The sequence below is a fragment of the Bos indicus genome, chromosome 29 (assembly GCF_029378745.1).
Source record: "Bos indicus isolate NIAB-ARS_2022 breed Sahiwal x Tharparkar chromosome 29, NIAB-ARS_B.indTharparkar_mat_pri_1.0, whole genome shotgun sequence".
Lineage (NCBI taxonomy): Eukaryota > Metazoa > Chordata > Mammalia > Artiodactyla > Bovidae > Bos > Bos indicus.
Window position 1 is genome coordinate 43,152,879 of NC_091788.1, and position 16,903 is coordinate 43,169,781.

The window sequence follows — 16,903 nt, forward strand, 5'->3', positions numbered from 1 at the left end:
CATTTGGAGCCTGGGGTTAAGAGTGCTCTGCTCTTGTCTCCAGGGTTTTCTTCCAGGCTGCTGACGCCCTTTCTGCAGGGTTGGATGCTTTTGGAGTGTAGACACGTGCAGGCAATGACAACAATGTCAGGACTGCCACCAGCTAGCCAGCGACTCTACCATGTAACCCGACTTTAGAGATTGAAATGTGAGAAATAAAGTGTCTGGAAATCAATGAAACATGAATAATTTCTGGACTTCACACTTCCAGCTGCCACAGAACCCTTGCACATTCTGCTTGGGCCTCTGGGAATGCCCTTCCTTCATCCCCACGTCACCTGCTTAACCCAGTCATCCCTGATCTCAGCTGCCCTGTCACTGCCCTCCTCCCCCACCATGTGTCTCCTGATCATCCCACTGAAGTCAAATCCCTTACCTGTCAGTGTATGTAGCACAGCTGCAACGTTACCTTTTGGGTGTGTGTGCAACTTTCTGCATAGCTGTCTCCCCAGCGTGCTGTGCATCCCCCGGGGGGCAGGGACAACATGACTTTTTACTACTTCTTGGTACCCAGCAGTGTCCCACGCGGCGCCCCCTAGTGAGCAGTGGGGGAACTGGGGTATCCTCCTGGTTTATCCCCAAGACATGCCGCTGGTCTCTGCATTGAACTGCGTCCCTCAGAGGCTGGATTCTAACCCACTTCTTTTACAGATGGGAAATCAAGGCTTGTGAGGTCACTAGCACATGGAGTAGATGTCCTATCTCAGTCTGGTATATAAAGAGGCTGGGGGAGGGTGGGGTCTGAGGAGAGGTACTCACTTCTGGTGGGGATTCAGAGGAGGCTTGATGTGGGAGGCAGCCCCTCCCAAGAGTCACAGGTTGGGAGGGTGGTTTGGGTAAGTTTGAGAAAGGAAAGCCAGGCAAGTTGGAAGATGCACTGTGGGTGCCTAGAGTCACCATATAAGGCCTGGAACCCTTTCTGGGGCCCTGGAAGATGCAGGGCTGAGGTCACTCTCTTGGTTTCAAGTTGGGCAACCAAGGCCCACATAAGGGGAGGACTCACCCGCCATTGTCCATGGAGCCAGGAGAGTGGTGGGCCTTGCTCCTGGGTGGCCCTGACTCCACCTTCCCCAGCTGACCTCTGGGGCGGCCCTGCCCGAGATGCTGGGAGGATGTGGAGTGGTGAAAGGGGGGCTGAGGCAGGACTCTGGGGGTGCATAGGCCCGCCAGCACCCGGAAGGAGGAAGCGGCACAGGGTGTCTGTGGCTGGGCCTGGGATCCCCCACTCGGGGACTTCCTCTTCCTCTCAGGGCAGGTGTAGCTGCCGCAGTGGGACCAACACCCTGACCCCGTCATGGATGGGGGCAAGGGGCCCAGGATCAGAGACTTCCTGAGTGGCAGCCTGGCCACCTGGGTGAGGGGGCAGTGGGAGGGGGGTCTGGAGAGAGGAAACGAGCAGCAGGGAGGGGCTGGTGTGGGGGTGGGGGGAGAGAGGGCAGAGTGGGGTGTCGGGGGGGAAGGGGCTGAGGGGAGGGGTGGCCTCAAGTGGGAACAGAGAAGTCCAGGCAGCTGTGGGCAGGAAAAGGAGTCCGGACCCAGGGCCACTGACATTCAGGGAACTGGTGGGGAGGGGACTATGTGGGTGCAGGGCGGCAGGTCAGAGGGGCTCCGGATTCACTTTGATGGTGGGGGTCTCCACCCCCTGCACCTGGGCAGGCCAGATGACTCCTTTGTGTTCCCACAGGCACTGGGACTAGCCGGGCTGGTGGGGGAGGCGGAGGAGCCGGAGGGGGAGGAGGAGGAGGAGGAAGGAGAGGGGCCTCTGTGTCCGGAGAAGAGGTTCTTGCGTCTCAGCGATGGGGCCCTGCTCCTGCGGGTGCTGGGCATCATGTAAGGGGCATCAGAGGATGACCTGGGGTGGGTGGGGCGTGAGGGGAGGGGGCCAGGCGGCCTAGGGGGAGGAGCCTGAGGGGTGCCTGGCAGAGCCGGCTTCAGAGGAGGTGGGTCCTCCATCTCCGCTTCCACAATTGCCCCTGTGCTCACAGTGCTCCCAGTTCCCGAGGGGCCCCTAGAATGATAAGGGGCCGTGACGGCCCCGCAGCCTGGCGGCTGTGGAACCTCAACCACCTGTGGGGCCGACTGAGGGACTTCTACCAGGTGAGGGGTCGGCAGGTGGAGGCTGAGCCCAGGAGACCCCCTGGGGGGAGGCCCATCTCTTATCACCCACCCCCTCCACCCCAGGAGGAGCTGCAGCTGCTGATCCTGTCGCCGCCCCCAGACCTCCAGATGCTGGGCTTTGACCCCTTCTCAGGTGCTCTCTCCCACCTCCCCTCCACCCCTTCCTGCTTCTACCCGCTGTCCCTCCCCGTTAACCCCTTGTGGCTTGTGCCCTGCAGAGGAGGCGGTGGAGGAGCTGGAAGGCATCCTTAGGCTACTGCTGGGGGCGTCAGTGCAGGTGAGCGGGACAGGGCAGGGCAGGGTCCAGGTCTGGCTGCAGAGGTGGCGGGATGCCCTCTGGCACCAGTCTCACCGCCCCCTCCTCGCCCCCCTGCAGTGCGAGCACCGGGAACTGTTCATCCGCCACATCCAGGGCCTCAGCCTGGAGGTCCAGAGCGAGCTGGCTGCTGCCATCCAGGAGGTACCATGACTTGGGCTGCCCTCCGGGACACCTGCCCCCTTCTTCTTCTTTGGCTGAACTGCTCTCCCTGGACTCCAGGTGACCCAGCCTGGGGCAGGCTTGGTGCTGGCGCTGACTGGGCCGGAGCCTGGGGAGCTGGCGCCTCCGGAGCTGGAGATGCTGTCCCGAAGCCTGATGGGGACCCTGCTGAAGCTGGCACGGGAGCGCGACCTGGGGGCCCAGGTAGGGGGCGGCAGGCCAAGGAACAGGAGGACCATGGGATCCAGACATGTGGGGAAGGGGGCACTGGGGTCCAGGTGTGGGGCTGGGGCTGTGGGTCTTGGGTCTGCAGGGCTGCAACAGCCAGATTCAGCTTGGGTAATTGGGGACAGATGTGGGGGTCCTGGGAGGGGCTGCTCCTGACCCTTGACCTCCCACAGCGGCTGGCCGAACTGCTGCTGGACCGGGAGCCTGCCCCCTTGTTGCCTGAGGCTCCTGCCAAGATTCCCTCGGAGGGGGCCTCGCACCACTTGGCCCTGCAGCTGGCCAATGCCAAGGCCCAGCTGCGGCGCCTCCGGCAGGAGCTGTGAGTGCTGGGAGGGACCTGGGGGCAGGCGGCAGGATGGGGTCCCGGTTGGGATCAGGCCTGGAGGAAAAGGGCTGGAAGGGGCAGGTCCCCAGACCCCCTCCTGCGTGCCTTCCCTCCAGCGAGGAGAAAGCCGAGCTGCTGCTGGATTCCCAAGCGGAGGTGCAGGGCTTGGAGGCCGAAATCCGAAGGCTCCGCCAGGAGGTGCGCTCAGATGTCCCCAGGCATGGTCGGGGCATTCCTTAACCCTTTCCCCGCACCTTCCCCGTCCTCCTGCCTCCTCCAACCCGGTTCCTTCCCGTCCCAATCCCTCTGGCTGGCGGGTGGCCGGTCCTAGCTCCGCACCCGTCTGGCTCAGGCACAGGCGCTGACGGGACAGGCCAAGCGGGCGGAGCTGTACCGCGAGGAGGCAGAAGCGCTGCGGGAACGGGCGGGCCGCCTGCCCCGCCTGCAGGAGGAACTGCGACGCTGCCGAGAGCGCCTCCAGGCGGCCGAGGCCTGCAAGGGCCGGCTAGAGGTGAGGCGGGAGGCGGGGCTGCGGGGCTGGGCATAGGGTGGGCGTGGCCTCTGAGGGACAGGGTGGGCCAAGAGAGGAGAGTTTGGCGGAGAGTCAGGCCTTGGTGGAGGCCCCAGGTATTGCTAGGAGAACGGGGTGAGGGGGTGTCTGGGCATAGGCCCTTTGGAGGATGGGGCAGGTGGAGGGGAGTGGTAGGCAAGGTGGAAGTGTTAAGCAAGGCTAGGTCCTGGAGAGGAGGGTGGGAACGGTAGGGGAGGCAGCGTCTAAAGCACCAGCAATGGGGCTAAGTGGGGGCCTAGAAGGATGCCATCTTGGAAGGCCGTTTTTGAGAAGGGGCAAGGCCTACACAGGAGAAGGGCGGGGCCCGGTGCTGGGTCCCTGGAGAGAACTTGGAGGGGGAGGGGCAGATGGAGGGGAGAGGCGGGGCCTGGAGAGCCACTAGGGTGTAGGGTCAGATGGGGAGGGGAGCCTGGAGTGCGGGGCGAGGGGGGCATCCCTCCACCGGCTCTCTGCTCCCCACCAGGAGGAGCGGGCGCTCTCGGGGGCTCTGGAGGCCTCCAAGGCGCTGCTGGAGGAGCAGCTGGAGGCCGCTCAGGAGCGCTGTGCTCGGCTGCACGAGACACAGCGCGAGAACCTGCTGCTGCGGACCCGGCTGGGCGAGGCCCACGCGGTGAGACCCCCCGGCCACTCAGTGGTCCGTGACCTCAGAGGTCCCTAGGGTTCTTTGGTGATCACTGACTCCTACTCCCTGTTTCCTCTGTTTATGCGTGCGTGTGCACTCAGTCGTGTCCGACTCTTTGCGACCCCACAGACTCTAGCCTGCCAGGCTCCTCTGTCCATGGGGTTCTCCAGGCAAGAATACTGCAGTGGGTTGCCATTTCCTTCCAGTGACCTTCTAGCCCCCACACTGGGCCTGGCCACAGAGGGGAGGGCTTGCCTGACCCTGCTCTCCCCTCCAGGAGCTGGACTCCCTGCGGCATCAGGTGGACCAGCTTGCAGAAGAGAATGTGGAGCTGGAACTGGAGCTTCAGCGGAGCCTGGAGCCACCCCCGGGCTCCCCTGGGGAGGGTGAGCGGGGCCCCAGTGGCAGGTCTGTGGGTGGGAGCTGCCTCTTTTTCCCCTGTAGCTATTGGGGTTTCCCTGGTGGCTCAGACAGTAAAGAATGTCTGCAGTGCAAGAAACCCAGGTTCAGTCCCGAGGTTGGGAAGATCCCCTGGAGAAGGAAATGGCTACCCACTCCAGTATCCTTGCCTGGAGCATCCCGTGGACAGAGGAGCCTGGTGGGGGACAGACCAAGGGTTTGTAGAGTCAGACACGACTGAGCAACTAACACTTTCCCTCTTTTTTTTTTTTCATAGTGGGGTTGGCTTCTGGTTTCATTCCCTTCCCCCAGGTCTGGTGTCAGGGCTAGGGGTGTATATGAGGAGTCATAAGGGAGCAGAGTGGACTTTGCTGACCTCATCTCCCACACCCTAGAACTCCTGCCCGGAGTGGCTCCCTCGCTACATGATGAAGTGAGGGAGGCAGAGGCTGGGCGGCTGCAGACCCTGGAGCGGGAGAATCAGGAGCTTCGAGGCCTGCTTCGGGTGCTGCAGAGGCAGCCAGGTGGCCAGGTGAGTCCCCTCCAACCATCAGCAGGCCCTTCCTGGCCACCTCCTCTGGGTTTGACCATCCCTCTCATGTGCCCTCATGAAAAGACCCTGTGTCCTCATTTCAAAAGACCCTGATGCTGGGAGGGATTGGGGGCAGGAGGAGAAGGGGATGACAGAGGATGAGATGGTTGGATGTCATCACCAACTCAATGGACGTGAGTTTGAGTAAACTCCGGGAGTTGGTGATGGGCAGGGAGGCCGTGTGTGCTGCAGTCCATGGGGTCGCAGAGTCAGACACGACTGAGTAACTGAACTGAACTCATGTGCCTTCAGCCCCCCCTACTGGAGGAGCAGAATGAAGACTCGGTGATTCGAGAGCCGGACTTAGCTCCCCAGACTTGCCTGACCTCAGACCCCGGCCCCCAGGCCTTGGCTGCTCAGGCAGCGGACGAAGGCTCCCAGGCCTCAGACCCAACTCCCCTGCTGTTTGAGTCAGCTCTTGAGGCATCGGCATCTGATCTGGACCCACAGGTGGTGGAGAAGCCTCTGCAGACGGATGTCGTGGTCCCTGCAGACTCCATGCCCCAGGAGTCAGACCCCGATGCAGAGGCACAGGAGTTCCCGAAGAAGGCTGGCCTGGGAGCCCCTCTCCGGACCCCTGCCTCTGTGACCCCGCCTCAGGGTCCCGAGGTTAACATTCAGGCCCAGCTGTCTCTGGGAGGAGAGACTGGGGAGTCGGTGCCAGAGGCCCTGAGGGTGAGACAGGAGGACCCTGAGAGCAAGCCGGGACCCTCGGAGACCAGCCTGTGTGTGCGGTTGGAGGAGCAGGGGACCCTAGACCAGAAGCTGGACCTACCTGAGGGGCAAACAGAGGCCAGAGAGCATGAACACAGGTTGGGGGGGTTGGTCGGGGATGCAACCCAGCGAAAGTCACAGAAGAAACTGGAAGGGGCTCCTGAAGTCCGGACCTGGGAGGCACGGGCCCCCGAGGAGATCCTGGTCAGTGGTGTCCCTGAGCGGGAGGCCCTCCAGGAGGAGGCGGCGCGGCTGAAGCGAGAGGCTGAGACCCTTCGAGCAGAGCTGGAGGCCCAGGCCCGGAGGCTAGAGGCCCGAGGCACGGAGGCTGCCCGCCTCTCGGAGGAGCTGGCTCAGGCCCGGAGGGCAGAGGCTGAGGCCCACCGGGAGGTAGAGGCCCAGGCCCGGGAGCTAGCCCGGTTGCGGGAGGCAGTGGAGTCTTCTGCCCGGGAGCTGGAGGCTGCGTCGCGGGAGCGGGAGGCGCTGGCGGAGGCGCTGGCAGCAGCTGGCCGCGAGCGGAGGCAGTGGGAGCGAGAGGCGCCCAGGCTGCGGGCCCGGGCCGAGGAGGCCGAGGAGCGGCTGCACGTGCTGGAGGCCGAGGGCCGCCGGCACCTGGAGGAGGCTGAGACGCAGCGCCGGGAGAGGCAGGCCCTCCAGGAGGTACGGCGGGGGTCATGGCCAGGAGACAGGGTTCCAGGCCAGTTGCTGGGGTTTGGGGGTTATTAATTTCGTCGGCAGCCACCGAGTACCCAGCACTGAGCTGGGGCTGGAGAGGGAAGGGCAAAGTCCACTCCCGCCTCCCAAATGCGCACCTGGCCTGGGCCGGGGGCAGATGTCCCCTGCCTTTGATGGGTGGCTGTAGGAGGTGGAACTAGATGGCCTGGGTGCAAATCCTGGCTCTCTGACTGTGGTGGTTTACTCAGTTGCACCCCAGTGCCTCCCTCTGTAAAATGGGGGTGCTCTTCATAGTTGCTTTATGGGGGCTTTGGAAGGCCGATGGAAATAATGGTGTGAAGAATCTAGTTCATGGTGGGCAAAGGCTCAGGATACATTGGTTGTCATGGGTAAAATGCTTTGCAATCCATGGGAACGGGAACTGATGCCAGGGTCAGGGCAAGGAGGCTTCAGGGAGGGTTCTAAGGAAAGATCGAGATCTCACTAGGTGGGGAAGGATATTTCATCCAGGGGGAACAGCTAGTGCAAAGACTTGAAGGTATTAGAAATGCTCAGGAGCCTGGGTGACGTGGGGGTAGGTGGAGAGGTGTGTCAGGCCAGCTTTGTGGGTATTGATACTTCATCCCCAGGCAGGGAAATTCACTCAAGGATGTAGGCCGACCTGTGTGATGCTGGGTTTGGGGAGAGTCACCTTGGTGTACAAGGGGACCTGGGGCCGTACGAAGGCAGTGCCCGTGGTCAAGGTGGCAGGTAAGAGAATCCCCTGGTGGCCCAGTGGACTCTGTGCATCCAGTACAGGAAGCACAGGTTCGATCCCTGGTCAGGGAACTGAGATTCTGCAAGTTGCATGGCGTGGCAAAAAAAAAAAAGAAAAAAAAGTGGCAGGTGAGGCTGGCCGGAGCTGGGATGGGGGTTGGAGAAGAGAGAAAACCTGGAAACCCCTGTATTCATTCATTCGAGCATGTTTGCTGGCATCTTCTTGGCACCAGCCCTGTACTAGGCAGCCAGCACTTGCAGCCTCAGGGAGACACTCACTCACAGTCTGGGGTGGAGACAGGACTGTGCGGGGAGCCGTAGGGGTCTAGGAAGCACACTGGACTCAGGCTGGGGCTCATCAGGGAAGGCTTCCTGGAGGAGGAGAGAGAATGGCAATGAGCCAGGAGGAGGAGCAGGCCTGTTTGCAGGGGTGGAGTGTGAGGCAGGGAGTGGAGCGAGGTGACATGGAGACTTCCTTAAGCAGGTTTCCTATTGGGCAAGGCTTCATCTTCCTTCCCAGCAAAGGAAGGAGTTGCAGCTGTTTTCACGAGGGTGACAAGGAGTCAATGGAGGGTATAATGTGAGTAGAGTGGTCAGATCTGCAGGTCTGGAGGCCCCTCGGGGGAAGCAGAAGAGACCATGAGGCAAGGGGATGGGCGTTCGGGCCAGTGCAGCCCAGGGCTGGGGCGAGGGTATGCTGCAGCATGCATGTGTGTTCAGTCATGTCTGACTCTTTGTGACCCCATGGACTGTAGCTCGCCAGGCTCTTCTGTCTATGGAAGCTTCCAGGCAAGAATTCTGGAGTGGGTTGCCATTTCCTACTCCAGGGGATCTTCCCAACTCAGGGATTACACCTGCATCTCTTGCATCTCCTCCATTGGCAGGCAGATTCTTTACCACTGGTACTACTTGGGAAGTATCAAATCTTCTGGAAGCTGAGCAGTTTCCTTGTTACACAGAGCAGGACACTGAGGTTCAGAGAGGAGAAGTTATTTGCTCCGAGACATCTCCTGATGTTGAGGAGTCAGGAGCCTGCTGTTGGCTTGGCTGGGGCGTGTGAGAATAGAGAGTGTGCGTGAGAGGGTAAAGCCAAGAGCTTCTCTCTGGGGTCCACTCTGTAGGAGCTGAGAGATGCTGGCAGGTAGATCTGGGTTATAGCTCAGCTGCCCTACTCAGCTGTGTGGCTTGGGGCCAGTTACTCCTCTCTGAGTCTCCGTTTCCTTACCTGTAAAACCAGAATAAAAATGATACCTATGTCACAAGATCCTGTAAGATAATGAACGTAGAGTGCTTGGGGCAGTGCCTGGCACTCAGTATGGGCTTAATCAGTGGAGAGGGAATGCCAGCCAGTGGGTAGGGAAGAGCCGGTAGGGCTGGCTGGCCAAAAGAGCTGGCTCTGAGGACCAAGAGGGTGGAAGACATTAAGGACAAAGGGGAATTTTGTGAGATTTCCCGGTGGAGCAGTTCCTGGTGATAACTAGGCGCGGTGCAGGAGGAGGTGGCTGGCCAGGGGAGGGAGGTGAGGGAACCAGGGGCCAATGGGGTTGTCCAAGCGCACCTCCCCGCTGCAGGGGTCGGTGGGGGCAGAGGCACAGGGGGTGGGGCCCTGGGGGCTGTGGCTGGGGCCTGGAGGGGGCAGGGCAGGGGTCCCGCCTGAGATGCAGGTCTTCGTGGGCATACTTGTTCTGCCTCATCTCTGTCCTGGGGCTCTTGTGGCTGGGGGCTGTGGGCATCAGGGCCTCGTGGGACTTTTAGTTTTTCAGCGAGAGGCAGTGGCCAAGGGTATCTGGAAGTGCAGTGACCCCGGGGGCTGGCCTGGGTGGAGTTGCTAAGCCAGGAAGACCAGAGCAAAGATGGGTAGGCTCCATTTCCAAGGGCAGGACTTGGGGGGCGGTTGTCGTGGTCGGCCCTTCCCCACGGTTTCATCCTGCCGGAGCCCCTCCACCCCCACCCTGTACCTCAGAATGGTTTGACCTACCTCTCTAGGGACAGGGGCCACAGGCCAGAGCGGGTCTCCTACCCACTTCCTCAATGGTATGGCCCAACCGCCACAGGCCTGGCCAGCAGCAAGCATCCTGGCCCTCCCCTTCCCAGCTCCCACTGTGGTTAGGCCTGGCCTTCACCAGGTTCCTGCTCTCTGTGGCCATCCCTCTGTGGCTGAGAGTACTCTCCAGACCTGCCGCCTCTGAGCCCCTCTTCCCCTCACCTGCCCCGTGTGGCCTCAGCACGCAGGGAGCATCTAGCTGTCACTGGGCACATGAGGAACCATGGATTCAAAGAGGTGAAGACATGTGCCCAGCGAGTGTCTCTGAGCCCTGGCCCAGGGGCTTCCCTCACTCCCTGGCAGGCTTATAATCCCCGGCTCTCTCATATGCACTCTGCAAGGTCATCAGGCTTTGCTCCCATTTTACAGATGGGGGAGTAGAGGCCCAGAGATTTAAAGATATTTGCTCAGGGTGACAGATCAAGGACAGAAGGCCAGGTCTCCTGATGCTCAGGCCTGGTGAGGGTGGCGGTCTACCCTTCTGGCCCTGAGCCTGCTCTGCCTGCCCTCAGGAGCTGGAGAAGGCCGTGGTGCGGGGCCGGGAGCTGGGGGCCCGGCTGGAGCGTCTGCAGAATGAGCTGGAGCGGGCAGCCCTGGAACGCCAGGAATTTCTGCGGGAACAGGAGTTCCAGCACCAGAGGTGGGGCACTACCCAAGGGGCAGAGAGGGGCAGGTAAAGACTTGGGGAGGGCTGGGTGCTAAGACTCCTCCCGGCAGGTACCAGGGCCTGGAGCAGCGGCTGGAAGCTGAGCTGCAGGCGGCAGCCACCAGCAAGGAGGAGGCGCTGACGGAGCTCAGAAAGAGGGCCCTGCAGTTGGAGGATGAGCTGTTCAAGGTGAGGCCACCACCCGGGTTCCTGGGGCCTGAGCCCACCCCTGTCTCCATACTCGGGTAGGTACTTCAGGGCCCCCCCTCATCTCACCCCTCGGTTCTTGGCCAGTCGCTTGCCTTGCATGCCCTTTCAGGGTCTGTAGGAAGAAGCGCTGTGCTGGGAGCCAGGCTGCCCGGGCCTTGTTGCCTCCATTCTGCAACCCGACTGAGCCTGGCAGCTTGACTCTGAGGCACCTGCTGTGTCTCTCCAGCAGGGGCCCCACCACTTCCTGAGCTTAGCGCCAACAGTCATATGTTAGGAATCATTTCTGACTCCCTTGTTGCACACTGGCTCAGCGCAGGTGTGATGCGGGCCCCGTACCAGGCTGCCGCTGCCCTCAGGGGGCTCGCTGTCCACCTGGGACGGAGACAAGAACATAGCCAGTGGGCCCCCAGCAGACCGCCCGGCCGACAGCTGTGGGATTGCCAGGGGAGGTTTGTTGGGCTGCCCCCAGACCCCTGCGATGCCCTTGTGTGACCTCCCCGGGCCTCTCCTTGCAGCTGCGCCAGGGCGCTGCAGGGCTGGGGCCCCAGGAGCAAACGGAGCTCAAGGGCACGGAGGCCCAGAGCATGCGGCTCATCGAGGTGGAGCGCAGTGTGAGTGTCGGGCTGTGGTGGGCGTGGGGCTGGGGGGGCAGGGAGCAGTGCCCCGGAGATCCGGCCCCCTGCTAATCACCCCCCCTCCCTACCCCTCAACAGAATGCCACGCTGGCGGCCGAGAAGGCGGCTCTGCAGGGCCAGCTGCAGCACCTGGAGGGGCAGCTGGGGAGCCTGCAGGGGCGCGCCCAGGAGCTGCTGCTGCAGAGTCAGCGGGCCCAGGAGAACAGCAGCCGGCTGCAGGTGGGCCCGGCCCCCCACGGCCCTCCCCCCTGTCCCCCGCTCCTGCCCACCTCCAGCCCCCCATCAGTGCCCTTTTCACCCCGCCTCCAGCCCTCCCCTCCACGGCTGGCCATCCGTCCCTCTGGCTTTCCCTGACCCGACCCCAGCTCCATCTGTCCCATCCTGGCCTTGTGCCACTGGCCCTTGGCACCCCCCGACGGCTCTCTCTCCTTTCCTCCGCCCTCTGCCTTCTGCTCCCCATCCCTTACCCCCCTTTCCGGCCTGGGATGCCCCCCACAGCAGCCCCCCACCCCGTTTTCCCCTCTGGCCTAGGCCGAGAAGTCTGTACTGGAGACCCAGGGCCAGGAGCTGCACCGCAGGCTGGGGCTGCTGGAGGAGGAGGTGCAGGCAGCGCGGCGCTCCCAGGAGGAGACCCGCGGGCAGCAGCAGGCCCTGCTGCGGGACCATGAGGCCCTGGCGCAGCTGCAGCGGCGGCAGGAAGCTGAGCTGGAGGGGCTTCTGGCCCGGCACCGCGACCTTAAGGCCAACATGCGGGCGCTGGAGCTGGCCCATCGGGAGCTGCAGGGCCGGTGAGCACCCCCCTCCAAGCTCACAGCTTCTCTCCTGGGCGCCTCCTGTCTACCCAGAGCGGGCTCCCTGTTCCCTGGGAACCACCAGCAGGCCCCTCTCCCTGGCTGTGCCCTTCTGTGTGGCAGGGCTCTCTGCACTTCCAGGGTGGGCTCACCCTGGGGCTTCATCTGTGGTCCAGAGTGGTGGGCACCTAGCACAGCATTCTGCCCTGTGGCTTTGCCCCCCGGGGCCTATGCTTAGGAGATGGAGGACTTCCAGATGGTCCAGCTGCCTGCTTGCCCTGGCCCCTGGTCCTTGCAGCCCCCTGAGCCCCTGGTTCATCGCAGGCATGAACAGCTACAGGCCCAGAAGGCCAACGTGGAGGCGCAGGAGGTGGCCCTGCTGGCAGAGCGTGAACGCCTGGTGCAGGATGGGCATCGGCAGCGGGGCCTGGAGGAGGAGCTCCGGAGGCTGCAGAGTGAGCATGACAGGTACCAGCCCGGGCACAGCCCCTCCCCTCCTGGGCCAGTTCTCAGTGTTCCCACCTGCAAAGTGGGTTGATAGTGAGTTAGTCCCTTTCCCCATGGGGTTCTGCTTTGCCTCCACTCCTCGTTGTGGTTCCTCTGCCATCATGAAGGGCCCAGTTGAGGTGGGCGGGGCGTGGGGGTGTTCCTCTTGGAGAGCAGGTCTCCTTGCCTCTGCAGGGCTCAGATGCTGCTGGCGGAGGTGTCCCGGGAGCGCGGGGAGTTACAGGGGGAACGTGGGGAGCTGCGGGGCCGGCTGGCGAGGCTGGAGCTGGAGCGGGCACAGCTGGAGGCCCAGAGCCAGCGACTGCGGGAGTCCAACCAGCAGCTGGACTTGAGTGCCTGCCGGCTGACCACGCAGTGTGAGGTGCGGTGAGGGGTGGGTGGCTGGGGAGGGAGGGTGGCTGGAGGGGAGGGTGGGGTTGGAAAGAGTCAGGATCTGGTGGAAGGCAGCTGCCCTGAACCCGGTTAAGCGTCCCCCACAGCCCCTGCTTGTTTGTCCTGCTGTCTGCCTATGACAGCTGTTGACAGAGCTCCGGAGTGCCCAGGAAGAGGAGAACCGGCAGCTACTGGCCGAGGTGCAGGCGCTGAGCCGGGAGAACCGGGAGCTCCTGGAGCGCAGCCTAGAGAGCCGGGACCACCTGCACCGAGAGCAGCGCGAGTACCTGTGAGGGGCTGCGGGGGCTGGCGTGGCTGCCCCTTGGGACCTTTATGGGGCGATTCCCTGGGAAGGCCTGGGGAAAAGAGGAGGCTGACCCTCCCGGGGGCTCGGGCAGCACGGTGTATCAACCTATCCTGGGGCATGTTGCTGTTTAACCAGCAGGGGTGTACCAGGGTGTACCCTGCGTTCATGCCCAGGCCTCAAGTCCACCTCCTCCTTCCCCATCCTCCCAGGGACCAGCTCAATGCTCTGCGCCGGGAGAAGCAGAAGCTGGTGGAGAAAATCATGGACCAGTATCGCGTGCTGGAGCCTGGGCCCCTGCCCCGGACTAAGTGAGCGGGCCCCTCCACCCTGGTGGGCTGGAGGTCTTCCCTACCTCGCCCCTGCCCTGCCCTCTGAGCCCTGGCCTAGCCCGGGTCCAGGCCCGAGTGAGGGTTGGCCTGGCCTCTGCGACCCCCAACATGGCCCTCTTGTCCTCCTTCCTCCCTGGCCTGACCCCGCCTCTTGTGCCCTCTTGCCCCCAGGAAGGGCAGCTGGCTGGCAGACAAGGTGAAGAGGCTGATGCGGCCCCGGCGGGAGGGGGGCCCCCATGGGGGGCCGCGCCTGGGGGCCGATGGGGCTGGCAGCACGGAGAGCCTGGGGGGCCCCTCAGAGACGGAGCTCCCTGAGGGCAGGGAGGCGGATGGGACAGGTGGGTCTGGGGGCCCCCCTGCCCCCAGGGGCTCGCCAGTGCCCCTGGTCTTCCTGTGTGGCTTGTGCACGTGTCCCCCACTGGGCTTTCCTGCTGCAGCTTCCCGCCCCCCCCTTCCCCGCATCAGATGGTTCCGGTGACTCTCTGCCCTGGGTCCCTGCTGCGTCCCTCTCGGCTGGCACCTCCCTCCCGCCCGCACTGCCGCCCACCCGGTCCTACCCATCCAGAGCGGTGCCTAGGATCTCGGAGCAGCGGGGACTTTAGTCAGAGGTCACTTATCCCAGACAGCAGACGAGGAAGCCGAGGCCCAGGGAGGGGAAGCACCTTGCCCAAGGTCACACAGTGAGTTAGTGTCAGAGCCAGCACAGGGTCCTGCCTCCGGTCGCCACCTCCATTCATGCAAGCTTGCCCGCCCCCACTCCCAGCCCCCATCTCTGCAGCCGCCTGTCCCCTGTGGCGCCCATGCAGCTTCCTCCTGCCAGTCCCGCCCCCCGGCCCCACTCCCCCCAGCCCTCCCGGCACTGCTCAGACACCTCCCCCCGCCTGTGCCTCTTGCAGGGTCCCCCTCACCGGCACCCATGCGCCGGGCACAGAGCTCCCTGTGTCTGCGGGATGAGACACTGGCGGGTGGGCAGCGGCGAAAACTCAGCTCAAGATTCCCCGTGGGGCGAAGCTCTGAATCATTCAGTCCTGGGGACACCCCCCGGCAGCGATTCCGACAGCGGCGCCCAGGGCCCCTGGGGGCACCCAGCTCCCATGGCAAAGGTGAGGGAGAAGGGTCCCTGGGGGCCCACTGGCTCCTTGGGGGAGGGGGCTTCCCTCCTGGCTCCTGTGTCTGCCCGCCCACCCTGCTGCCTCTGTTCTGGCCTTCATGGCCCAGTGGCCACCTTGTGCCCTCAGGACCTGGCGTGGGATGGGGCGGCTCCATCGAGACCCTGGCGGAACACGAAGCAGATGCCAACGGAGAGAGTGAGTGGGGGCCGGGGAGGAAAGCGGGTATTTGCCCTTCCTGGGCCCCTGGCAGGCCTCGTTCACCCATTCCCTCATTTGACCATGAGCCTTTCTGGAATGTCAGGTGATGTGATACTTGGGAATATAACAGAGAACATTCTGGTATGGGGAGCTGGGAGACAGCTCATGATATGCATAAAAATAATAATTATCTACAGTAGCTTGTCCAATAGAACTATGACGTGAGCTCCACGTGTAATTTAAAATGTTTAGGTAGCCTCATCAGAGGATCTTTGCGACCCCTGTGGACTGTAGTCTGCCAGCCTCCTCCATCCATGGGATTTCCCAGGCAAGGATACTGGCGTAGGTTGCCATTTCCTTTTCCAGGGGATCTTCCTGGCCCAGGATCAGGGCCCAGGGCCCTGGGTCTCCCACATTGCAGGCAGACTCTTTACCACCTGAGCCACCAGGGAAACCCCTGGAAGTAATCAGAGGAAGTAATGAGACATGTAAAGTTAATTAATATTAGCATATTAATATATTATATAAACATATGGTATATATTTAATATACTATATATTGTATATATTTAATGCATTTAATAAATTATACATCAATACACCAATATACTCTATAAGTACATATTAATATCGATATATTAATATATTTCAACATCACCACATATATTAATATTAGAATATTAATATATTTTAACTCAGTATGCCTAAACTATTACCATTTTAGACATGTAGTCAGTGTAAAAAATCCTTAATGAGATATTTCATTTTTTTCACACTAAGTCTGAAATCCAGTGGTATTTTACACCCAAGCACATTGCAGTTCAGACTGGCCACATCTCAGGTGCCCAGTCCTGTCCTGGGGAGCTCAGCCCTACAGTATTAGAAGGTGACAGTGTCCTTGGGAAAAAAAAGAGAGCAGGGTGGGTGAGATCAGGAGCCTCGGGTGGGCAGGTGGCAAGGTCAGGTAGCGTGCTCAGGGCAGGCCTCCGAGAGGAGGTGAAGCTGAAGCAAAGGCTTGGAGGTCAGGGTGTGTTCTGTTCATGTATCTGGGGAATGGTGTTCCTGGCAGAGGGAAGAGCTGAAGCGAAGGCCTGGTATGTTCGAGGCCCGGCCAGGCGGCTGGGAACCCCTTGGAGAGGGTAAGCCTGAGCTGAGCTTTTCTCTCCAGGCCTCGAGGTGCAGGAACCGGAGAAGCGAACTCTCGCCCCTTCTCTCAGCCAGTGACACCGCATGGATGGAGAGCTTGGGAGCGGAGTGTTCTCAGCACTGGAATCTCAGTGGGGACCCCAGGCAGCCCAAGAACGCGGGGAGGCAGGGCACTCATGGCGAGTCCTTGGACAAGGAGACCTGGGCCCCTGGATCCTCCATGGCCTGCACTGGGGGCCCAAGCTGGAGCTGGGACGAGTTTGTGGACAGGGGGGACGGCTGGCCCCCACAAACAGCTCCCTGCTGGGGCTCGGCCCTGCAGCCCTCCCTGAGGAGGCAGTCCCCAGGGAAACTCCCAGCTGAGGGAGGCAGGCGGGAGTGGGCAAGAGAGCCCCCAGCCCGGCCCAGGAGGGGAGCCAAGGACCATTCCCTGGGGACGGTGACCTGGGTCCATTTCTGAACCTTGGCTCAGATGTGAGGCACAGGAGAATAAAGCTGGGGTGCAACCAGTGACTCCGCTCTGTCTACCGGCCACAGCCAGGAGCCACTCGCTGCCAGGGACACGGGGCCTGGAGTTCTCTGCTGACAGGGGCCTGGTGGCTATTGGCTTCCTTGCCCTGCATGGGGCAGCAAAGGGCTTTCCTCAGGGGAGGGGCCGGTTGGGCTGGCGGGGAGGCTCTGAGCGACCAGCAGTGGGTGGGGGTCTGGGCCTGGGCTCCTGAGTGGGGGCAGTGAAATACCCAGAGGGCCCGCCCCGACCCTGTCCCTGTCCCCTCTTCTCTCCTTTTACTGCTTCCTGCCTCCTCATCCTCTCATCTCCACCCCTTTGGGGCTGAGCGCCTCCCCAGAGAGTTTACAGCCTGGGGTGGGGGAGGCGCTATTGTGGAGCTGGGAGGGATGCCGGGGTCTCTGACCAGCGCCTCGGATGACTGACGCCAGGGAGGGGAGCAATTAGGCTGGGTGACAAGACGGCAGGACGTGAGTCAGGGCACCTGGGGCCGCCCAGAGGAGGGTGGGGCTGCCGGGCTGAGGTGAGGCAGCCTGAATCCGGGGGTGGCAAGAGCTGGGAGGGGTGGCCAGGCCTGCCTCC

The 16,903-nt window shown here is 62.3% G+C and overlaps 1 protein-coding gene across 1 annotated transcript; it reads left to right on the top strand.

Annotated features, from left to right (window-relative positions):
* The first annotated feature begins 1,246 nt into the window (after window positions 1-1,246).
* Window positions 1,247-16,098, top strand: CCDC88B (coiled-coil domain containing 88B). Its single transcript, XM_019955334.2, has 27 exons — window positions 1,247-1,393; window positions 1,724-1,869; window positions 2,025-2,136; window positions 2,221-2,290; window positions 2,376-2,434; window positions 2,534-2,617; window positions 2,696-2,839; window positions 3,037-3,182; window positions 3,305-3,386; window positions 3,541-3,699; window positions 4,223-4,369; window positions 4,659-4,767; window positions 5,176-5,312; window positions 5,625-6,746; window positions 10,074-10,201; window positions 10,279-10,396; window positions 10,933-11,028; window positions 11,131-11,271; window positions 11,584-11,840; window positions 12,168-12,311; window positions 12,525-12,711; window positions 12,866-13,011; window positions 13,239-13,337; window positions 13,530-13,696; window positions 14,255-14,461; window positions 14,597-14,665; window positions 15,836-16,098. The coding sequence occupies exons 1-27, from the start codon at window positions 1,334-1,336 to the stop codon at window positions 15,889-15,891; spliced, it is 4,392 nt and encodes a 1,463-aa protein (XP_019810893.2). The 5' UTR covers window positions 1,247-1,333; the 3' UTR covers window positions 15,892-16,098.
* The last annotated feature ends 805 nt before the right edge of the window (window positions 16,099-16,903 follow it).